At 45.7% G+C, this 25245-nt stretch overlaps 1 protein-coding gene across 1 annotated transcript in view; it reads left to right on the top strand.

Annotated features, from left to right (window-relative positions):
- The window catches only part of flt3 (fms related receptor tyrosine kinase 3), a 206556-nt gene extending 187129 nt beyond the window's left edge, over window positions 1-19427 (top strand). The window contains exons 22-25 of the mRNA XM_072476942.1: window positions 8396-8507; window positions 8600-8699; window positions 12796-12901; window positions 13955-19427. Of these exons, the coding sequence (XP_072333043.1) occupies window positions 8396-8507; window positions 8600-8699; window positions 12796-12901; window positions 13955-14020 (384 nt within the window). The 3' untranslated portion in view covers window positions 14021-19427. The remainder of the gene's footprint in view (window positions 1-8395; window positions 8508-8599; window positions 8700-12795; window positions 12902-13954) is intronic.
- The last annotated feature ends 5818 nt before the right edge of the window (window positions 19428-25245 follow it).

Here is a 25245-nt window from a genome sequence, read left to right as displayed (position 1 = left end):
TGCAATCAGCCCGATCCCAGCGCAGAGCCCAATTTGGGACTCTCACGCAATTCACCCATTACGTCCTGATTCGGGCCGTGTGCAATGGGGTCGCCGAATCGCACCCTAGATAAAGTAAAACGCCCAGGTATCTGACCTTAGTTTCCCCTTCCAAAGTTTTCATGGTTGGCCTCTATTCTTAACAGACGTCACCATATTCAACACTCTACCATTTTTCATGATTATCATGCTTTTTGACGGTTCTCAAATCTTGAACCAAATCTCTCCTAAGTTTGCATCTCTCTGGGAGGTACAAGTCCACAGTGTCAAGTTCATTTTCATGGTTACCTTCTCAGTCCAAGATTCACCCTTGTTATCCTCTCAACTCTAAAGTTGTTTTATCAAAGTCTGATTTAGCCTTAATTAATTCTTTTTAAAAAAGTAATTCTCAAACGGGATCTTTCTGCCTTTTGGTGTTTATACAGCCTTTTTGACCTCTTAAACTCAACCTGAGGTACATCTTAACTTAGTTTACTGCTTCTTCCAGCTCTTTGTAAGTGGTACTTTGTAGCATCTTCCAAGTTAAATTAGAATAGGATATTAAATCTGGATTCTGTGGGCTATCTGATTTTTTGTTAGAGTTTCAGACTTTGCACATAGCTTACCTCCCTGGCAACATGCTGAAGTACTTACTGGGTAAACATGAGAATAACATTACGTATGTAATTTCAGATCACAAGCTTTGCTATTAATCCAGTGCATACTTCCGTTACAATAGTCCTTTAGCTTTTTCTGCTCTTTACATCACATTCTGATGTCCTAGGATTTGGTAAATACTCCATGTAACTTAACAGAAATGGTTATCTGATCCAAATCACTTCTGCTGGATTATCTGTTGCTTCTATAGGTAGAAAACAAGACTTGTAATTATGTAGTATAGTCTGTCACTCAGAAATGCTTCAAAGAATTTTGTTTACTATTGATTACATTGAAGTGCATTGACTGATACTACGTAGGAAAATGCAGCATCGATATTTCACACATGATCACATAAATAGTCACGTAATTAGTGACCAATGAATATTTTTGGAAGTGTTGACAAAGGGAGGAATGTTGGCCAAGATTACAAAAAGTTCCATTGTGATTACTTTCTTATGGTCTTGTTTTGCAATTTAGTGTCTAACACCTGAAATTCTTTCTGCACTACCTCGAAAATACTTGCTGCTGATTTCTCCATCGGCGGGATACTCCATTTTGCCGGCAGTACACCCACCCCGCGGGTTTCCCGACAGCATGGGATGGCCACAATGGGAAACTCCATTGGCTGGCTGCCGGAATGGAGAATCCCATTGGCTGGCTGCCGGAATGGAGGATCCCGCTGCCGGCAGGGAGATGCGGCGCCAGAAAGTGGGGATGGCGGGACAGTGAATCCCGCCCTCTATGTCAGTTTTAATCCATACCATTTCTTGGAGCTGCTCTTGTTCCAATAACAGAAGATATTCTATAATTTCTGTGTTGACCTTCATCTTTAATGCCAGGTAGGCATTAAGGACTCCCAATCACACTGCAAATATAACTGCCATTACCCTGACTGTAGAATTCCACCAACAACTTTTCCCCCCTCCCCCCAGCACTACTACCACAATTGTCCTCCCTTGTTCTATGGTGCAAGTTCATTATGCATGCTTGACTGAGAGGCCAAACAACGATTAGAGTACCAATACACCTGCTCCCCAGAGGAAACATTGTTTGATTGAGAACTTAGGCTCTGTGATTTCTTCTGTCAATTTCACAATGTTTACACCAGATAGGTGGTTGCAAGGGATTGTGGTTTTTGAAACTTTAAAGGGCCTTTTCAATTAGCTTGTACTGCAGACTTTTTTAACATAGGAGAAAATAATCAATTACATTTCCCAAAGCTTCCTTTCACACATACCACTATACACCATGAAGTTCATTGGTCCTAGAAAGTGTACAGTGAATTAATGGGCATGGAAGTGCCATACCTTGACAAAGGGGGCATGAGAGGAATTGAGGGCTTTTAAAAGGTCCCCTCATGTAGACTAAGGATCACAACTCCTCTGAGAGGCCACAATTTTCATTGAGTCGGGCCAGGTTTTCAAAGAGATGTGGCTCATGTCCCCTCAGGAGTTGTCAACTACAACTCTAAAAATCTGGCTCGATTACATGAAAATTGTGGAAATGCTGCCTATCCTCGCAATGGAGTCAGTCAGGTTGAGAGTGTCGAATGCAGACTTCCGGGTGCGGCTATGCAGAGCTAGGTCGCATATTCGGCAGCTCCTGCTTGGAACGGACTTTTGGGCTCTTTTACAGGGCCCCCACGGCATTTGTTTGACATTTCCCGGTGTGGGAAGAAGGCTGCAACATTCCCCCGACAGTGTCCCCCAGGAAGGGTATGTCTCTGCGTTGCCAGACACGTCAGAAACAGTAAAAGATTTGGCTGCAACTGCAGGATAAACAGGGCCTCTTCCAGCATGCAGGCGGGGGAAGGGCAAGCTTAAAGCTGCAAGCTGACCTGAGGGCCTGTATCAAAGGTGAATTCTAGCAGCAGAGGGAACAACTGTGAAAAGACCTCATCAATACCACTGAAGGGACTTCCGGTTGCGGTGAGGATGAGCTAGCCGCACGCTTCGGCGGCTCCAGCTCCGACGGACCTTCGGGCTCTTTTAAGAGCCCCAACGGAGAATTTTTCGACGACGCAACCCGGTGTGGGGTGTGTGAGAAGGGAGTCCCCCCCCCCCCCAACGAAGGAGGAAAAAACCGGCCGCGGCGGCTGCAGCGCGAGGAATCGTCGACCAAAGGGTCAGAAAGAGAGAAGTACAAGATGGCGGCGGAGAAAGCGCAGGCGACATGGGGGCCTGAGCAGGATGAAATTGTGAGAAGGTGCGTGGAGCTGCTGAAGAAGGAGGTGCTGACCCCGTTGCTACAGGCAATTGAGGGGCTCAAGGAGACATTAAAGATCCAGGAGTCAGAGCTCCGTGTGGTGGAGCAGAAGGTGACAGATATTGAGGACGAGATCCTGGGCCTGGCGGTTAAGACCCAGACGCACGAGGCACTTCATAAAAAGTGTACTGAAAGGATCGAAGCCCTAGAAAATGGAGCGCGAAGGAAGAACCTTCGGATACTGGGTCTCCCTGAGGGTGTGGAAGGAGTGGACTGTGGAGCGTACGCAAGTACGATGCTGAGCTCACTGATGGGTGCTGAGGCCCCTACGGACCCCTTGGAGGTGGAGTGGGCAAATCGGATTCCGGCGAGAAGACCAAAAGCGGGAGAACCACCCAGGGCGATAATCGTGCGATTTTACCGTCTTAAGGAGAGAGAAGAGGTCCTGAGATGGGCTAAAAAGGTGCGGAGTAGCAGATGGGAGAATGCAGTGGTACGGGTATACCAGGATTGGAGTGCGGAGGTGGCGAGAAGGAGGGCGAGCTTCAACCGAGCCAAAGAGGTGTTGCATAAAAGGAAGGTGAAGTTCGGGATGCTGCAGCCGGCAAGGCTATGGGTCACGTATCAGGAGAGACACCATTATTTCGAGACGGCGGAGGAAGCATGGACCTTCATCAAAGAAGAGAAATTGGATCGGAACTGAGGGACTGATGCTGCAGGAAATGTTATTGTTAATGTTATGGTTGAAGTTAATTGAGAAGTAAATTGGGAAGGGGGGAGACATTGGGGAAATGTGGGCGCCGGTGAGGGGGGAAAGACGGGACATAGTTGGAGAATGGGGAAGGGGAGGGGGAGGGGAAAGGGAACTGCGCCAGAAGAGGCGGGTCAGGTAAAGGGATGTTCCCGCGCCAGAAAGAATAAGGCGGGAAGACAGGCGCAAGGCAGGTGGGAGTTCCCCACACGGGGGGGGGGGGCGTCGAGGAGTGAGCAGGAGTAGCCGGGGTCAGTTGAAGTCAGCTGACTTACGGAAGTAATATGGGGGGAGCAATCATGCTAGAAAGAGATCTAGCGGGGAGGGGGGGAGGGAGGGGGAGGGGGTGGGGGGACAACTGGGTTGCTGCTGCGGAAATCCAAAAGGAAATGGCTAAAGACTGGGTGGGCGGGGATGGTGTGCGACGCTGGGAGAGCGAGCGGGAGCGCGGAGGCGGGATAATGGACTGGCCTAGAGAAGGTAATGGCTAGTCGACACGGGAGGGGGGCAGGTAGCCCCCTAGTGAGGCTGATCACGTGGAACGTGAGAGGCCTGAACGGACCGATAAAAAGGGCCCGAGTCCTCGCGCATTTGAAAGGACTAAGGGCAGACGTGGTTATGCTCCAAGAGACGCACCTAAAGGTGGCGGACCAAGTTAGGCTAAGGAAAGGATGGGTGGGACAGGTGTTCCACTCAGGACTGGACGCAAAGAATAGAGGGGTGGCCATTTTGGTGGGGAAACGGGTAGGATTTGAAGCAAAGAACATCGTAGCAGATAGCGGGGGTAGATATGTAATGGTGAGTGGCAGGCTGGAGGGAATGGAGGTCGTGTTGGTTAATGTGTATGCCCCAAACTGGGACGATACGGGATTTATGAGACGGATGCTGGGGCGTATACCGGACCTGGAGGTAGGAAACTTGATTTTAGGAGGGGACTTTAATACGGTGCTGGACCCGGGGCTAGATAGATCCAGCTCAAGGACCGGAAGAAGGCCGGCAGCGGCCAAGGTACTTAAGGGGTTTATGGACCAAATGGGGGGAGTGGATCCATGGCGATTTCTTAGACCTAGGGCTAGGGAGTTTTCCTTCTTCTCCCATGTCCATAAAGTGTACTCCCGGATAGATTTTTTTGTTTTGGGAAGGTCGTTGATCTCTAGGGTGGAAGAAGCTGAGTACTCAGCCATAGCGGTTTCGGATCATGCCCCACATTGGGTGGACCTGGAATTAGGAGAGGAAAGGGAGCAGAGAACACTCTGGCGATGTGGGACTGATGGCGGATGAGGGAGTGTGTGCAAGAGTGCGGGGGTGTATTGAGAGATACCTGGAGGTCAATGACGACGGCGAGGTCCCTGTGGGAGTGGTATGGGAAGCACTAAAAGCGGTGGTCAGAGGAGAGCTGATCTCCATTGGGGCCCACAAAAGGAAAACAGAGGCCAAGGAAAGGGAAAGATTACTGGGGGAGATTTTAAGGGTGGATAGGGAATTTGCAGAGACCCCGGAGGAGGAATTGTACAGGGAGAGGAGGCGACTCCAGACGGAATTTGACCTTCTGACCACCAGAAAGGCGGAGGTACTGTGGAGGAAGGCACAGGGGAGGAGGTATGAATATGGGGAAAAGGCTAGTCGCCTGTTGGCTCATCAATTGCGAAAGAGGGCAGCAACGAGGGAGATAGAAGGAATTAGAGACGAAATGGGAGACATGGTGCGAAGGGCAGGAAAGATAAATGAGGTGTTCAAGACCTTCTATGAGGAACTGTATAGGTCTCAACCCCCAGAGGGAGAGGAGGGGATGCGGCAGTTCCTGGACCAATTGAGGTTCCCGAAAGTGGAGGAGCGGGGGGTGGTAGGCTTGGGGGCACTGATTGGGGTGGACGAGGTTATTAAGGGACTGGGAAGCATGCAAGCAGGGAAGGCCCCAGGACCAGACGGGTTCCCGGTGGAGTATTACAGAAAATATGTGGACTTGTTGGCTCCGTTGATGGTGAGGACGTTCAATGAGGCCAGGAAAGGGGGGACTCTACCCCCGACGATGTCGGAGGCGACGATATCGTTAATTTTGAAGAGGGATAAAGATCCGTTGCAGTGCGGGTCCTATAGACCCATTTCATTATTGAACGTGGACGCCAAATTGTTGGCAAAGGTACTGGCATCGAGGATAGAGGACTGTGTCCCGGGGGTGGTGCACGAAGACCAGACAGGGTTCGTAAAAGGGAGACAACTGAATGTTAACGTGCGACGACTATTAGGGGTGATAATGATGCCCCCAGTGGAGGGGGAGGCAGAGATAGTGGCGGCAATGGACGCAGAGAAGGCATTTGATAGGGTGGAGTGGGAGTATTTATGGGAAGTGTTAAGGAGGTTTGGGTTTGGGAACGGGTTTATTAGCTGGGTTAGACTTCTTTATGGGGCTCCAACGGCAAGCGTAGTTACAGGTCGACATAGATCGGAGAATTTCCGACTATATAGGGGAACAAGACAGGGATGCCCGCTGTCTCCATTGTTGTTCGCGTTGGCAATTGAACCTCTGGCCATGGCGTTGAGAGACTCCAGGAAATGGAGAGGGGTGATTAGAGGGGGAGAAGAACACCGAGTCTCGTTATACGCGGATGACCTATTGTTATACGTGTCGGACCCAGCGGGGGGGATGATAGAGGCTATGCGAATTTTGAGGGGGTTCGGGGATTTCTCGGGGTATAGGCTAAACATGGGGAAGAGTGAATTATTTGTGATACATCCAGGGGACCAGAGTAGAGAGATAGAAGGCTTGCCTCTAAGGAAAGTGGAAAGAAACTTCCGATACCTGGGGATTCAGATCGCTAGGAGCTGGGGAACCTTGCACAGACTTAATCTGACACGGTTGGTAGAACAAATGGAGGAGGACTTCAAGAGGTGGGACATGCAGCCTCTATCGCTGGCGGGCAGGGTGCAAGCAATTAAGATGATGGTCCTCCCGAGGTTCTTATTTGTATTTCAATGTCTCCCTATACTAATCACCAAGACCTTTTTTAATAAAATAGACAGGAGCATCACGAGCTTCGTGTGGGCAGGGAAAGTTCCGAGAGTAAGGAGGGGGTTCCTTCAGCGTAGTAGGGACAGAGGAGGATTGGCACTACCGAACTTGGGCGATTACTATTGGGCTGCCAATGTGGCAATGATACGTAAATGGATGATGGAGGGTGAGGGAGCGGCATGGAAAAGACTGGAGAGAAAGTCCTGTAAAGGGACGAGTTTAGAGGCGCTGGTGACGGCGCCGCTACCGATCTCACCTAAAAAGTTTACCACAAACCCGGTGGTGGCGGCAACATTGAATATCTGGGGACAGTGGAGGCGACAGAGAGGGGTGCGGGGAGCCCTGGTGGGGTCCCCAATCAGGAACAACCATAGGTTCGCCCCAGGAAGAATGGATGGAGGATTTCAGAGCTGGTACCAGTTGGGAATTAGGAGGGTGGGAGATGTATTTATAGATGGGACTTTTGCGAGCTTGGGAGCATTGGAGGAAAAGTATAAGTTGCCCCGGGGAAATTTCTTGAGATATATGCAGGTGAGGGCGTTTACTAGACAACAGGTGAGGGAATTTCCGCTGCTCCCGACACAGGGGATTCAGGACAGGGTGCTTTCAGGGGTGTGGGTCGGAGAGGGCAAGGTGTCAGAGATTTACCGAGAGATGAGGGAAGAGGGGGAGGAGTCGGTGGGCGAACTAAAAGGAAAGTGGGAAGAAGAACTAGGGGAGGAGATAGAGGAGGGTATGTGGGCTGATGCCCTAAGCAGGGTAAATTCCTCTTCCTCATGCGCCAGGCTTAGCCTGATTCAATTTAAGGTACTACATAGAGCACACATAACGGGAGCAAGATTGAGCAGGTTCTTTGGAGTGGAGGACAAATGTGGGAGGTGTGGCGGGAGCCCGGCAAACCACGCACATATGTTTTGGGCGTGTCCGGCACTGGAAGGGTATTGGAAGGGAGTGACGGGAGTGATTTCGCGGGTGGTGAAGGCCCGGGTCAAACCAGGCTGGGGGTTAGCTCTATTTGGAGTTGCGGAAGAGCCGGGAGTACAGGAGGCAAAAGAGGCCGATGTCGTGGCCTTTGCGTCCCTAGTAGCCCGGCGCAGGATCCTACTCATGTGGAAGGAGGCGAAACCCCCCGGACTGGAGGCCTGGGTAAATGATATGGCGGGGTTCATTAAAATGGAGCAGATAAAGTTTGCCCTGAGAGGATCGGCTCAAGGGTTCACCAGGCGGTGGCAGCCATTTCTCGACTACCTAGGGGAACGTTAGAGGGAAGGCAGATGACCAGCAGCAGCAACCCAGGGGGAAGCGGGGGGGGGGGGGGGGGGGGAGGGGGGAGGGGGGGGGTTTAGTTTAGTTTAGGTCAAAGATAAAGGGGTTTTGTTACTTGTGTATTGTTAAAAATTTCTGTATTATTGTTGCGTTTGCTTTGTAAGAGGGGAAAAATTGTTGTTTGGGAAAAAAGTTTCAATAAAACATATTTTAAAAAAAAAGAGAGTGTCGAATGCGTACTTTTAACAGGAACCAGCCCGCAACCTTTCAAGGCACTCTTGAAAATCAGAAAGGCCAGGAATGGATACCCAAGTCATCCTTCCACAGTGAAAATCCAGGGTATTGACTTTGGCAAGCTTCCCATTTGCTGCCACAAAATAAAATCATTATAGTGCCTATCATTATACTGAGAAGACATTATTGAGGATAGTCTATACATAAGTAAAACATTTTAATTATTAACTTTTGTTCCCAATAAAATTTAGGCACGATTGCCTGTCAAGTGGATGGCACCTGAAAGCTTGTTTGAAGGCAGTTACACAATTCGTAGTGATGTCTGGTCATATGGAATCTTATTATGGGAAATATTTTCACTTGGTAATGGTTAATTTTTCATGATAATTTCAGTATTGCCCCATTAATTCTACTCTGTTGCAATGCCTAATGTCATATTTTCAATATCGGCTTAGGTGTCAATCCATATCCTGGAATTCAAGTAGATACAAACTTCTACAAGCTAATTCGGAGTGGATTTAAGATGGATCAGCCATTTTATGCTACTGAAGAAATGTAAGTTTCCTGACCTTCAATTTGACATCAGAATTTAAGATGAAGGGGAAAGAAAAGAAAGGTGAGGTTGAACCCTTGAGCCAGTTTTACTCTGTTGATACACTTTGCACCTGCTCTTGGACTTACCTTCTGAAGAAAATAACCAAACCAAAACAGGGATGGTGCAGGAGGGAGGGTTTCAGATTTCTGGATAAGTGGGGCTCATTCTGGGGTTGGTGGGACCTCTACTAACGGGATGGTCTACACCTGGACCAAAGGGGTACCAATATCCTGGGGGGGGAAATTTGCTAATGCTCTTCGGGAGGGTTGAAACAAGTTCAGCAGGGGCTTGGGAACCTGAATTGTAGCCCCAGTATACAGGAGGTTGAGAGTAGTGAGGTCATGAGTAAGGTTTCAAAGTTGCAGGAGTGTACCGGCAGGCAGGAAGGTGATTTAAAGTGTATCTTCTTCAATGCCAGGAGCATCCGGAATAAGGTGGGTGAACTTGCGGCATGAATTGGTACCTGGGACTTCGATGTTGTGGCCATTTCGGAGACATGGATAGAGCAGGGACAGGAATGGTTGTTGCAGGTGCCGGGGTTTAGATATTTCAGTAAGCTCAGGGAAGGTGGTAAAAGAGGGGGAGGGGTGGCATTGTTAGTCAAGGACAGTATTATGGTGGCAGAAAGGATGTTTGATGAGGACTTGTCTATTGAGGTAGTATGGGCTGAGGTTAGAAACAGGAAAGGAGAGGTCATCCTGTTAGGGGTTTTCCAAAGGCCTCTGAAAAGTTCCAGAGATGTAGAGGAAAGGATTGCAAAGATGATTCTGGATAGGAGCGAAAGCAACAGGGTAGTTGTTATGGGGGACTTTAACTTTCCAAATATTGACTGGAAACGCTATAGTTCGAGTACTTTAGATGGGTCCGTTTTTGTCCAATGTGTGCAGGAGGGTTTCCTGACACAGTATGTAGATAGACCAACGAGAGGCGAGGCCATATTGGATTTGGTACTGGGTAATGAACCAGGACAGGTGTTAGATTTGGAGGTAGGTGAGCACTTTGGTGATAGTGACCACAATTCGATTACGTTTACTTTAGTGATGGAAAGGGATAGGTATATACCGCAGGGCAAGAGTTATATCTGGGGGAAAGGCAATTAGGATGCAATGAGGCAAGACTTAGGATGCATCGGATGGAGAGGAAAACTGCAGGGGATGGGCACAATGGAAATGTGGAGCTTGTTCAAGGAACAGCTACTGCGTGTCCTTGATAAGTATGTACCTGTCAGGCAGGGAGGAAGTGGGCAAGCAAGGGAACTGTGGTTTACTAAAGCAGTCGAAACACTTGCCAAGAGGAAGAAGGAGGCTTATGTAAAGATGAGACATGAAGGTTCAGTTAGGGCGCTCAAGAGTTACAAGTTAGCTAGGAAGGACCTAAAGAGAGAACTAAGAAGAGCCAAGAGGGGACATGAGAAGTCTTTGGCAGGTAGGATCAAGGATAACCCTAAAGCTTTTTATGGATATGTCAGAAATAAACTAATGACTAGGGTAAGAGTAGGGCCAGTCAAGGACAGTAGTGGGAAGTTGTGCTTGGAGTCCGAGGAGATAGGAGAGGTGCTAAATGAATATTTTTTGTTAGTATTCACACAGGAAAAAGACAATGTTGTCGAGGAGAATACTGAGATTCAGGCTACTAGACTAGAAGGGCTTGAGGTTCATAAGGAGGAGGTGTTAGCAATTCTGCAAAGTGTGAAAATAGATAAGTCTCGTGGGCTGGATGGGATTTATCCTAGGATTCTCTGGGAAGCTAGGGAGGAGATTGCTGAACCTTTGACTTTGATCTTTAAGTCATCTTTGTCTACAGGAATAGTGCCAGAAGACTGGAGGATAGCAAATGTTGTCCCCTTGTTCAAGAAGGGGAGTAGAGACAACCCCGGTAACTATAGACCAGTGAGCCTTACTTCTGTTGTGGGCAAAATCTTGGAAAGGTTTATAAGAGATAGGATGTATAATCATCTGGAAAGGAATAATTTGATTAAAGATAGTCAACACGGTTTTGTGAAGGGTACGTCGTGCTTCACAAACCTTATTGAGTTCTTTGAGAAGGTGACCAAACAGGTGGATGAGGGTAAAGCAGTTGATGCGGTGTATATGGATTTCAGTAAAGCGTTTGATAAGGTTCCCCATGGTAGGCTACTACAGAAAATACGGAGGCATGGGATTCAGGGTGATTTAGCAGTTTGGATCAGAAATTGGCTAGCTGGAAGAAGACAAAGGGTGGTGGTTGATGGGAAATGTTCAGACTGGAGTCCAGTTACTAGTGGTGTACCACAAGGATCTGTTTTGGGGCCACTGCTGTTTGTCATTTTTATAAATGACCTGGAGGAGGGCGTAGAAGGATGGGTGAGTAAATTTGCAGATGACACTAAAGTCGGTGGAGTTGTGGACAGTGTGGAAGGATGTTACAAGTTACAGAGGGACATAGATAAGCTGCAGCACTGGGCTGAGAGGTGGCAAATGGAGTTTAATGCAGAAAAGTGTGAGGTGATTAATTTTGGAAGGAATAACAGGAAGACAGAAAACTGGGCTCATGGTAAGATTTTTGGCAGTTTGGATGAGCAGAGAGATCTCGGTGTCCATGTACATAGATCCCTGAAAGTTGCCACCCAGGTTGAGAGGGTTGTTAAGAAGGTGTGTTAGCTTTTATTGGTAGAGGGATTGAGTTTCGGAGCCATGAGGTCATGTTGCAGCTGTACAAAACTCTGGTGCAGCCGCATTTGGAGTATTGCGTGCAATTCTGGTCGCCGCATTATAGGAAGGATGTGGAAGCATTGGAAAGGGTGCAGAGGAGATTTACCAGAATGTTGCCTGGTATGGAGGGAAGATCTTATGAGGAAAGGCTGAGGGACTTGAGGCTGTTTTCATTCGAGAGAAGAAGGTTAAGAGGTGACTTAATTGAGGCATACAAGATGATCAGAGGATTAGATAGGGAGGACAGTGAGAGCCTTTTTCCTCGGATGGTGATGCCTAGCACGAGGGGACATAGCTTTAAATTGAGGGGAGATAGATATAAGACAGATGTCAGAGGTAGGTTCTTTACTCAGAGAGTAGTAAGGGCGTGGAATGCCCTGCCTGCAACAGTAGTGGACTCGCCAACACTAAGGGCATTCAAATGGTCATTGGATAGACATGTGGATGATAAGGGAATAGTGTAGATGGGCTTTAGAATGGTTTCACAGGTCGGCGCAACATCGAGGGCCGAAGGGCCTGTACTGCGCTGTAATGTTCTATATCTATATAAAATTGAATAAAGTCACCTATATATGATGTCCCACGGTCTGCTAGGAGGACATGGATTCATACGATGTTTCTGGCAAGTTGTCAGTCAGCACGATAGCACAGTAGTTAGTACAATTGCTTCACAGCTCCAGGGTCCCAGGTTCGATTCCAGGCATGGTTCCCTGTCTGTGCGGAGTCTACACGTTCTCCCCGTGTCTGCGTGGGTTTCCTCCGGGTGCTCTGGTTTCCTCCCACAGTCCAAAGATGTGCAGGTTAGGTGGACTGGCCATGCTAAATTGCTTTTAGTGTCCAAAAAAGGTTAGGTGGGGTTACTGGGTTATGGGGATAGGGTGGAGGTGTGGGTTTAGGTAGGGTGCTCTTTACAAGGGCTGTTGCAGACTCGATGGGCCAAATGGCCTCCTTCTGCACTGTAAATTCTATGATTCTATGGGTTGGTGCAAAATGGAAGCTGGTATTCTTTGGAGGAGGAGATTTCAGAGGTTGAGCTGTCCAAGTGAGTCTCGTATCTGATTAACAGCTGCAGTGGCAGAAGTCTATGACCTGACTGTCAGCGAGATCTGGTGTATGCTGCAGGAATCACCTATGAAATGTAAAAAAAAATACTTTGAAATGAAGAAATGTGTTTGATGTTAACACTTTAGATTCTATGTGCCCATCAATTCGCTCTTCCTTAGTCATCATTCACAGGCAACAATGTACAATCATTTTCAAAGCATCTGGAACTTTTGAATATATTGTTAAAAACATTCATTGCAATTCTGTTATTGCTGTGTATTACTGTTCTTACTTCCTCATGTACATTTCTATATTTTCACAGATACAATGTGATACAGTCCTGCTGGGCTCTCGATCCAGGAAAAAGACTCGTATTTTCAGACCTGGTCTCTATTTTTGAAAAGCAGCTTGCAGATGCTGAAGTAGCTGTAAGTGAACATAGTCTTACTGGAAGAACTGATAACATAATTACTGTGCTTGGTATAAAGGTTTTTGCCTAGAAATGGAAGAATGCATCTCTTACAGCATTCTTTATATCTTTGAGACATCTGAAAGCACTTCACGACCAATGAGTGTCTTTTTGAGTAGAGTCTCTAGTGTTATGTAGCCAAACAGGGCAACCAATTTGTGCACAGCAAGGTCGCACGTGAAGTAAATAAGATAAGTCATCAGTTAACCTGTTTTTCGCTATATTGGATAAATATTAAGCAGGGAACCAGGAGAACTCACTTGCCAATTTTTCAAATAGCGCTGTGGGATTTTTTATGTCCATTCGCACAGGCAGAAAGAGGAACCCTCCAACAACTCCCATAATCCTTTACTGAAGTGTCAGTCTAAATTAATCTGCTCAAACCCTGCTGTGACAATTGAACACACAACTTTCTGATTCAGGTGCAAAACTGACAATATTGCGTTCAGATGCAAGAACTTACTTTTTAAAAATTGCCACGATTATCTGACAAAAAGATTAATCATTACCTCGCTTGATTAATTCATTTTGGACTAGTCATTTCTGCAGCAGCCACTCTACGCACACGAAACTCCCACAAACGATGGGTAAATATTGGCCAGGGCACTGGGCATAATTCTTGTGCTTTAATTCATGCCATATAATTCTTTGTGTCCACCTGAGGAAGCAGATTTCACATCTCATCTGAAAGACGGCGAACAGCACTGTGCTTTCTCAGTGCTGCATGGGAGTATCAGCCTGGATTTTGGCCTCAAGTCTCTGGAGTGGAACCTCTAAATTACTGTCTCAGAGCAAGCAGGCTACCAACCAAGCCACTGCTATCACTTCATGGCTAATACCTCACCCTGTTACTATTTGTCCTGTTTTACACTCCTGCAAGAGCAACATTTTAGTTTTCATTTACAAGCTGTGATATATTATAATCATATAGTTTTATAAAAATCCTTACTCTGAGATTCATTCCGACATATGACAGATCACTAATTTGTTGTTTTATTCTGTTTTTACTTAGCTTTATCATAACTTTAAGGTGTGCAAATACAATTCAAACTATAAAAACCTACGTATTCGATCTTAGGAGCGTAGCAGCATCCATTCTGCCGCATCATCACTGGAGGAAAGTATTCTAAAGAATGAAGATGTGCAAATGTAATTTTTCTGCTGTATTGGCCATCAAGGCAGTGGTCTCATTGGACCCTGAATGTTTTCTTTTCACCACTAAGCTAATCAATGACTGTCTAAGCTGCTAACATAAAAAAAGGGTTGCAATTAATTGAAAAAGTTTGATTTTTCTTCTATTGTAGTTCAGTCATTGCTGAAAGACTGGGCTGTCGCAAATTTACATTTTCCCCTTTGTATTATACAGAGTATTCAAAAGTGGTAGATTAAAAACCGTACAGAAATTAAGCCATTTGCTTCACTATGAGAGTTAACAGCTCAAAAGTGTTGCAAATTATAATAAAAAAGGGAGAGCCTGTTTTCTAAAATGGATGATGCAAATGTAAACAGCATATTTAATTTACATTTTGAGTCTAGAGTTAGTGGGCTCAAGCAACAATTGAGAATAGGCGGATTCTTCCACTTGTCGTACAGAGAATAATGGTTATGTGAGTACTGGATTGCCATAAAACAAACTTGTCTGGCTCACTAATGTTCTTCAAGGAAGGAAATCTGTTTTCCTTCCCTGGTGTGGTCTCTATGTGCCTCCAAACCCACAGCAATGTGTTTGACTGTCAACTGCCCTCTGAAATGGCCTAGCAAACCACTCAGCCATCAAGAAGATGGTTCACCATCACTTTCTCAAGGGCAGTCAGTGGTGGATAATAAATGCTGGCATTGCCAATGATGCCCAGATCCCATGAATGAATACAACAAAAGTGAAATAGGCCCCATCTAAAGCAGGTAACATCTGAAAAATAAGAACTGGATGCATATCTAGTTAGAGAGGGGTTTAGAGATGTTTAGATACAGATAAGAGATAATCAGATTCTGTGTGAAACATCATGGCTCCTAAATCACTGAGGCAATGAAATGTCATTATAATAATGTGCACATTACAAAGAAATGTCATTACTGTTCTTAAGATATAGAATGTAGGATTTAAGGTTAGTATTAGGAGCTTTTGCTTGAATTATTGTTGCAACAACTTACATTTAATACCCCCTTAGTGTAGTAAGAATTCTCATGGTGCTTCATGAGACTGTGGGCAATTCACGGCAGTGGGATTCTCTGGACCCGGTGCAGTGAATGTGAGATTTGGGTGAGCACCAAATTCTCTGTCCTTGTTAGCAGTGGTCACTGGCCAGATTCGCAATGAAGAATCTGGCCCTATAGTGTGACAAAAAACTTACAGAAAGCCAAAGGAGGCATTAGGATAGGCGACTACAAATCTGCTGAAAGGGGTATGTTTAAGGAACGTTTTGAAAGAGGTGAGAGAGGCAGAAAGATGAAGAGGTTTAGAACAAAACCTAACCCTTTGAAAGAGCACCCTATCTAGGCCCAAATCCCACACTATCCCCATAACGCCACCTAGAGCCAATTTAGCATAGCCAGTCGACCTAATCTGCACATCTTTGGACTGTGGGAGGAAACCAGAGCACCCGGAGAAACCCACACAGATACAGGGAGAAAGTGCTAACTCCACACAGACAACCCAAGTCGGAATCGAACCCATGTCCCTTGCGTTGTGAGGCAGCAGTGCTAACCACTGTGCCAGCGTGCCACCAATAATGTTCTTATGTTATTACCTCACGGCAAAGTATCCATTTTTATAAATGTTAATATTTGTCTAATATGAAGAAAGTATGGAATGTGAAGTCTAGCTGTCTCACAGGTTTTTGTATCTGCTCAATTTAAGAAATTGTTTTCTCCAACTGCATAGAGGATGACAAATTTCAGTCACTCACAGAGTCATCTGAGCCAACCCCTGGGGTGTGTCAATGTGTAGCTCTGGGAGACTATCGGCGGGATTCTCCATCCGTTCACGGCAGCAAGATTCTCCGGTCCCACTGCAGTGAATGAGAGATTTGGCTGAGCGCCAGATTCTCTGTCTTCGCTAGCAGCAATAGCGGGACGGACTCGCAACGGAAAATCCCAGAATGGGTCTACAAATTTCCCCTCTCCACACCGTAAAAAGGATCCGCACCTGCTTGTCTTTTACTTTTGATGGCATGACTGAAAATGGGAAAAACTGGCAAATGGATTTCAGTGTAGACACACGTGAGGTCATCCACTGTGAACATAAAAGGTATAGAATAGGATATTTTCTCGATCGGAGATTTCAGAAACAGTGGAGCTCCAAAGAGCCCTGGGGTCCAGATACATAGATCGTCAAAATGCTACAAACAGTTGAAATGAAAAATGAAAATCGCTTATTGTCACAAGTAGGCTTCAAATGAGGTTACTGTGAAAAGTCCCTAGTCGCCACATTCCGGCGTCTGTTCGGGGAGAAAATAATGAAAAAGAATAATGGCATGCTGACCTTTATATCGAGAGGACTTGAACACAGGAGTAAGAGTCATGCTTCAGCTCTGGCTAGATCATCTGGAATACTGTGAGCAGTTCTGGGCACCACACATTTGGAAGGTTATAATTACCTTGGTAAGAGTGCAATGTAGGCTTACCAGATTGATACTCTGATCTCCAAGATTTAAATTACAAGAACAAATTACGCAAACAGCAGTTGAGTTCCCTGGAATTTAGCAGATTAAGATTGGTTTGATCCATTCTTTAAAGATATTAAGAAAAACATATAGGTTAGATAGAAACATGTCCAAAAATCTAGGATCATGGAGCATAAAAATGAAAGCTTTCAGGAGTGAAATTAGATAACACTTCTACATGCAAAGGGTGGTCGAAGTTTGGAAATTTCTTTCACAAATTGCAATTGATACTAGATCAATAAAAAAATTTCAATATGAGGTTGGTAGATTTTAAGTTATCCAAAGATGTGCAGATTAGGTGAATTGGCCATGGTCAATGGGATTACGGGCAGGGGAGTGAGCCTAGGTAGGGTGCCCTTTCGGAGGGTCAGTGCAGACTCTATGGGCTGAATGGCTCCTTCTGCACTGTTAGGATTCTATAGATTATTTAGGGATTCTAATGGACATGGGGTGCAGGTGTGTAAATGGAGTTGTCGCAGATTAGCCATGATGTCATTAAATGAGGGAACAGGCTTAAGGGCATTACATTATCTACCCTTGTCCCTATATTCTTATAAGCTTAAAAGTTCACTTGACAGGGTGAGCGCAGTGGTAGCACTGCAGTCTCACGGCGCCGAGGTCCCAGGATCAATCCCGGCTCTGGGTCACTGTCCGTGTGGAGTTTGCACATTCTCCCCGTGTTTGCGTGGGTTTCGCCCCCACAACCCAAAGATGTGCAGGGTAGGTCGATTGGCCACGCTAAATTGCCCCTTAATTGGAAAAAATGAATTGGGTACTCTAAATTTATTTTTTTAAAGTTCCCTTGACGTATACATATGGACATGTTGAAGTACTCATCACCAGTCTATTTGTAAAAAGCAACACTCAGACAAGAACAGTTTGGCTGCTGAACTGTGGGGGCAACCGGTTCATTCAGGTGATTACATTCAGAGTTGGTGTAATGCAACTCTCTATAATGTGTGATCCTGGGAAAAATGCTGCTTATTTGGCAAGCTTTCTGAGATTATACTACAGTGATGGGAAAGACACAATTCAGATGTTTCAAGCCTTTGATAAATCAAGATAAAATATATTGATCAATTACGTTTGATGGCTACTTCCTTAAAATGTAAACTCTTTTCACCTTTTTACTCCTTCTGACACTATTTACCATTGATGAGCTAACAGGGCAGGCAGGTGACCAGGCCTCTGCTATTATGTGAGTTTGAGAGGTAGAGGAGTCCCAGAGTTATTTTCCTGCTAGTTACCCATTTTTCTTGTAAGGAATACTTCAGTCAGCACCTTTATCTAATAATGCAACTATTTTCAGAATTGCACTGTGCGGAGAATCAAGTGGGTGAAACAGCAATCTGTCATTCCAGGACATCAATGCACATAATCACCATGCTGCTCTTCCAAAAGCTACTTTCAGTTCTGTTGTGTGATTTGGGGAAAAGCTATTTATATCTTCAAATGAGCATTGTATCAGTGCATCTACTCCAGCATATAGTATTTCTCAGAAGTGCGCCTATTACATGCTTGGTTACAAATATTTCATTGCTGCAACAAATATTGCTATATTTATCAATATTCCTAATTTTTGGATTTATGCTTCCACATTTTTGTATTGGTTAAGATTGTATTTATATTACTGGTTTGATGATAACGTCAATGTAAGGGTTTAGCCAGTCCAGTCATGTATGTAGCATATATCACGAGTGTCAATCAGCATGCGCAATTACACGGTGAGAGTGTGGCACAGAAATAAGTGCAGACAGAATTAAAACATTATTGGGTTGAATGTGAAATGGCCCAGCCAGAAATGAGTTGGGGGTCATGTGAGTCATCTGTACAGCCCAATATTTTACTAATTTATTAATTCTGAAGAATTTAGAAAACGGAAATGGTAAACGATAACAGATCAAGTGTCCCTCTGCAGTTGGGTTACAGCGTATTGCCGAGCAACATGGCAGTGCTGGGCAGATGGACACAGGTTTATACATCTGACTCCCTTACATTAAAAATATCAAAGATACAAAGAGCAAAAGACCATCAAGTTCAAAATGTTTTCCCTTTTTGATAGATCTAAACTCTACCCTCTCTCACCATATACTTCAAACCCCTTTCCAGAATTGTGTTGTCGCTCCATGTGCAAAATGTATTTCAATTAACTTCCCTGATAGCCTAGATCCACTAATCCTTCATCCTGATTAGCAAAGCATTCTACCTGGTTTCCCTCATTTTTACTTCCTCATTTTTAATTTGGTGAACTACATGGCAAGTTCATGGGGAATAATGCCATGTGTAAAACAAGTACTCTTCTGTGGAAAGGGGAAGGAAAGAGGGAGACCAAACCTATGCTGCTTCCGTGCACTTTCTCGCAGCAGGTTAGTGTGTGGCTGTGAAGAGGAAGCTCAGATGCCCTTTTAGCTGTGAATGATGCACGATATAGGGCGGACACTGAGATAGAAGGATTGCATTGTTGGAATTACAGGGAGTGATATTAACATTGCAGTTAATCTGTGCCACACTTTTAAGGGAATATGTAATGCTGTTGTCACTGAGTGCGCAGAGGGGCAATAATTAATCAATTGTTCCTTAGCTGATAGGTAAAAAGCATACTTATTTACAAATTATAGCTGCAAGAATTATTAGAATGCTGCAACATGATGTGTTTACTGCTATTACATCATAGAAGTAACTTTTTATGACTTTGTATTTTTCACCTTCCTACACTGTTCTGGATAATATTTATACTAATGAGATGACACCGAAAGCTGCAATCTTTGCTAGTGTACTTCCTTTTTTATTGAAAGTGAATAAAATTTGAAGTTAAATGTCTTGCCCCTGTTGTAAAATGCATTTGTTTTATTTATAATTTTCAGAGAAAGTAAATGCCTTTTAAAGAACCATTAATGAGCACTTATTGAAATACACCTTTTTTCAGCTTATTTTTGTCAGTGCAATTTTGTATGAAAAATACAATGGCAACCTGTGATGCGATTTAATGACTGAATGCATCTGTATTAGGCATTTATCCGTGTGAAGCATTTTAAGTGCGCTATGTAAGTAATGATTCAATTGCTGAGGCAAAGCTACCATTGTGAACAAAATACTAAGGCACAGAAACATAGAAAATAGGAGCATTCGGCCCTCTGAGCCTGCTCCAACATTCACTATGATCTTGGCTGATCCTCCATCTCAATGCCGTGCTCCCATGCTCCCCCCACACCCTTTGACACCTTTAGTGTCTAGAAATATATCTATTTCCCTCTTAAATATATGCAGTGTCTTAGCCTCTACAATCTTCTGTGATAGAGAATTCCACCGCCCTCTGAGTGAAGAGGTTTCTCCTCATCTCAGTCCTAAATGGCCTACCCCGTATCCTGAGACTGTGACCCCTTGTCTTTGACCCCCAACCAGAGGAAACAACAACCCTGTATCCAGACTGTCAGCCCTGTCAGAATTTTATACATTTCAATGAGATCCCCTCTCTTCCTTCTAAACACCAGTGAATACAGGCGTAGTCAACCCACTCTCTCCTCATAGGACAATCCTGCCATCAAGATACTGAATATAAATTAAGAGTCATTTTTCTTCATCCTGCCCTTCACATATTTTTGTTTGCAGTAATTCCCGCTCGCTACCACACTTGGAAATTTTTCCAGAGAATTGCGCCAAATGTTTCAGTAGAAGACAGTGGAACATCTTTAGCATTTTTAACAAGCTTAATGCATTTATTCAGTTATTCTCCACTGAAAGATTGGTGTTACCTAGAGAAAAATGTTGTAAATGGTTAAAACCCATCTTTACTGATCTTCCATCGTATTTATAGAGGGAGATTGGGGGTGTTGATTCCCAAATTTCTTTCTCCGTCAGTCTGGCCTCAATAAAAGTCGAGATGGATTCGCACGTAAAAAGAAGTTATTTATTTAGCTTGCAAGCTTAATTCATCTTACAGAAACATAAGAGACATCCAGTCTCCTACACTCCAGAAAGCGAATGAACAAAGAGACAAAGGGACCTCTGCAAAATCAATTCAAATGGTATCAAGTTTCACATACTCGACACCCATAGGTCAGCCTATGTCCCTCCTGACCTGTTTGATCTATTCTGATTGGCTCACTTCCAATCCCTTTCTCTGGCCCCTATCAATGCAGCATCACTCTCATAGACACATCTCTTCCTGCTTTTTCCATGCGGTCTCAAATCCCTTTGTCTCTATCTGCCAGAATCAAAGTGGCTTATTTCTACATTACATTAACTAGTATCTCTAAAGTAACTATATTATATCACATTCGTCATTCCCTCCTTTTATCATTCCATGATAACCGAACTATCCAATCCATAGCTACGGTTCCTCATCTAAAAAGATCCGTCGCTGCATTTCCAATTCCTGTCTTAGCCCCCCTTCATCTGCCTCACCCTCATGGATTTTAACAGTTAAATTTTTTTTTTCGATGATTGGGGCGGTGATCTGATCCAGTGCACCCCGCATTCTACCCATCACACATTTAAGGATGGCCAGGCCCACAAAGATGCAGCCGATAGCTACCACTAGATACATGGCCATATTTATCAACCAGTCCTTCCATCCTCCAAATCCCCAGTTACCCCAAGAGCCAGGATCCTGCATCCCGTCCAAGTGATCCCGTATGCGATCCATAAATTTAGTGATGTTAGCGGTCAAGTCCTGAACTCCCATGATACACTTGCCCTGTACTATGGCGCATACCCCACCCTCACGGGCCAGAAGATAGTCAAGAGCATACCGGTTCTGCATTGCAAACAACCGTAGCTGAGACAACTCCTTAGTTATTGCCCCGAGGGCTCCCAAGGTTTCATTTCCCAAGATGGTAAGGCCGCAAATAAAATAATTCCGATCACTGACAGCCAAGGAACCCCCCACACCTTCCAGTGTCAATACGCTCAGAATGCCCCACCCGGCTGAGTGGCCCCGGTTGGGTGCAAGAACCTGAGGTTTTTTCCAGTTCTCGCAAAATTCAGCAGAGACTGCCCGGCGTGCTAACTGATTATGCAGGTTCCACGCCGAAGGGCAGGGGACTGTGGTAGGGACTAGAGTCCCTATAGCAATTCGGCGGGGAAATGGGGGTGACAAAACGTTGGTCGCTGTACCATTAAATAAAAAGTAGTATCCTTGTTCCGTGTGGAGGCTAGCATCACAATCAGCATATCGGTTGCGTAAGGACCTCCCAGGAGCCCAGTTTATCCAACTTTGAAATGCCCATTCGGGCCGCCCAGCAACGCGGAAAGCCCTAGTCCCAACAGTGATATGAGAGACATTCGCCCAGCCACAGAGGAGCTGGAGGCCGGCATTCAATGGAACACAAGTGGTGTTGTAACAAACGCATTGGCCAGACGCCTGGGTGATATGGCACCTCCTGTCCGTACTGGTGGGGAACAGACATGTTATATTCGTTTCCACCTCTACCAGCAAACAGCCGTATCCTTCACTGCTGAAACAATTTTCATACGACCGGGAATCCCTATTGGGAGTGAAGTGGCTAGGTATGTACGCCCTCCACCGTCGCAGCCTATCGTACTGTGAATGGGAATTATCCCGAGGAAGGGGAAGGCAAATAGCCGGTGGTGCTGAACCCGGATCGTAAGGAAGAGTGACCTGATCGGGCAGTGATTCGGAATGCTGACAATGAACCACCGTTTGGGGAGTGCCCCAAAGCGGTGAAACAGAAAATAACCTAGACACCGCTGCGGGGTTTGGGTAGCAGACAACCCGTCCCTGGCCATACAGACGGTGGTAAATCTGGTAGAAGAGATTCATACTACCCGGGTTTTCCTCAGTTTGGCCTTTAATTAACTTAAGTGTATCTCCCGGTAACCTACGTTCTAGCTGTACTTCCCTTCTCATACGCCCCGTCCTCTCTCTAGTCCCTTTCTCTTTCTCATAGCCTCTTCCTACACTCTTCTGACAGCCTGATTTTACCTTTATTGTACCACTCTTAACACATCCAAAATCAAATTTACATGTATTCCAAAAACAAGGCAATGTCCATATAATGTTCACTTCCCATCGCCGGGACCGGCGCAACTGCTTCATGACTCCTGCATTCTCCTTAACTTTGATGACCTTCCATGAGTCGATACCATGTCCTCGTATATGGGGGCAGCGAAGAACATCACCTTTGCATAGGTGATGTCTCCTTGTAGATTGGTTGGGGCTACACAGATACATAATATTCCCCTTTTCCATGTCCATCGCCAATAACACGCCAAGCGAAGTGAGGCCAAATATCAGACAGACGATGCGTAGCCACTCCATCATGCTCCACACCTGTAAAATAGCACTGGAGAAGGGAGGCAGGTTAGTATCCGACCTTTTACAGTAGTCGAGATGGACTCAATTTACAGTGATGTAGGTGGACCCAAGCACTTCGCCCCTCCACTTTAACTGCTGTGGGGGTGGTAAGGAGAACTTGGAAGGGCCCGTCCCATCGCGGCTCCGACCCCTTCCTAGTCCAATTTTTGACCATGACATAACTACCGGGCTGGACTGAAAGTGAGCTAGGTACTGGGGGCAATGGCTGGTGAGCCGCGCGGACTTGGCCATGGAGTTCCTTGAGCACTTGCGTAAGGGCTAGAACATAGGTGGTCATTTCTTCAGTCATCTGATGAAACTGAACCCGTCTGGGAACCTGCAGGCTCCAAGGAGTTCTAAGAGGCCTGCCATCAAGAATCTCGGCGGGAGAGAGCCGGGCCGGTCCCGCAGGTGTAACCCGCAGCTGGAAGAGAGCAACGGGGAGCAACTTAAGCCATGTCAGTCCCGTGTCTGCTCTTAATTTAGCCAATTTAGTTTTGAGGGTCTGATTGTGTCTCTCAACCAACCCGGCCGCCTGCGGTCTGTAAGCACAGTGTAACTGCTGGCGTATGCCCAACTGGGAGCAAAACTCCTTGTTAATTTGTCCAATAAAATGAGGCCCATTATCAGAACTTAACTGAGCTGGTATACCGTACCGGGGAATGATTTCCCTCATCAAGACTTTAACCACAGTAGCAGCTTTATTATCGATAGTCGGATACGCCTCGACCCATCTGCTGAACACATCCACAGTGACCAAAACATATTTGTAACATTGACACCTTTCCAACTCAATGTAATCCATTTGGAGCGTCTCAAAGGGACCACTGGGCAACGGGGTTTGCCCCTTCCCACAAGGGATACCTTTTCCGGTGTTATATTGCTGACAAATCAAACACCGATTAATGATACTTTGGGCCAACCCCTGCATTTTAGGGTGCCACCAAGTGTCCAGCAACAAATCACTAGTCCCTCGAGCCCCACAATGAGTTGCAAAGTGTACACATTCAATGACCCATAAAGCCAGCACATCAGACATACAAGTCTGATGTGCAGGCGTGGTCCATAAAGAGGAAACAGAATCATATGTACAACCTAACCGTTTCCACGTTTGTTTATCACTCTCAGGAGCGTCCTCCTGTAACCTTATGACGTCTTGGATGGTTGGCATTGACTTGTCAGAAGCAGACATATTTATAGTAGATCGTTTAGTCTGACTTAACATTTTAGGCACCATCACTTGCTGAATTTGTGCGGCTGTTCGCGCTGCACGATCTGCTCGTTCATTACCAACGTCAACTGGGGTTGTACCATTCGTGTGGGCAGCGCATTTAATAACGGAAATCTGCGCTGGCATAAGGAGGGCCTGCAGTAGGTCATTAACTAAACCCCGGTTGGATGTTTCTGTGCCTGCCGAGGTAAGGAATCCCCTATTCTTCCAGAGTTGTCCGAAGTCATGAACTACCCCAAAAGCATATCGGGAGTCAGTGTAGATATTTACCCGGCGATCTCCCCTAAGTATACATGCACGGGTGAGGGCAAAAAGTTTGGCTTATTGTGCTGAGTAAGGGGTCTGGAAAGCTGCCGCTTCTAAAATCAGACCATCCTGATCTATGATTGCATAACCGGACAGTCTCCGGCCAGTGGGGCTTACTAATGCACTGCCATCAACATACATAATCATGTCAGGTTGTTCTAACGGAATATCACTCAGATCGTCCCTTATTTTGTAGTTTCCTGAATCAAGGCTAAACAGTCGTGACCAGGCGCGTCCTCATGGACAGGGGGACCGCTAAGAAAACAGGCTGGATTGATAGTGGTACAATATTTAAATGTCAGACGTGGATTGTTCGAAAGGTATATCTCATACCTATTCTGACGAGCTGCGGTAAGATGCTGAGTCTGCAGTTGCCCCAATAGTGCGATTACTGAGTGGGAGCTATACACCGTAATATCCTGTTGGAGAGTGATGTTGGCAGCAGCCTGCAAACTATTGTATATCGCTGCCAAGATCTGGGTGCAAACAGGGTGGCCCAATGCCACTGGGTCGAGTTTGGAAGAGTAATATGCTACGGGCCGGTGCTTGTCCCCATGTTGCTGGGTGAGTACCACTGTTGAACATCCTTCCAGAACAGTACAGTATATCTGGAATGGTCGGTCGTATAGGGGCCTACCAAGGGCCGGTGCTTGTAGCAAGGCCTGCTCAGGCAACGGAAGGCCTCGAGTGCCTCGGTGGTGAGAATAAAGTTTCCCTCTTTACTCATGTAAGGCGTCAGCAGCTTTGTATAGACAGCGATGTTTGATATCCACTGCCGACAATAATTC

The sequence above is a fragment of the Scyliorhinus torazame genome, chromosome 15, assembly GCF_047496885.1.
Source record: "Scyliorhinus torazame isolate Kashiwa2021f chromosome 15, sScyTor2.1, whole genome shotgun sequence".
Classification (NCBI taxonomy): domain Eukaryota; kingdom Metazoa; phylum Chordata; class Chondrichthyes; order Carcharhiniformes; family Scyliorhinidae; genus Scyliorhinus; species Scyliorhinus torazame.
The sequence above is the reverse complement of the archived record's forward strand: the minus strand, read 5'-3'. Positions and strand labels throughout refer to the sequence as shown.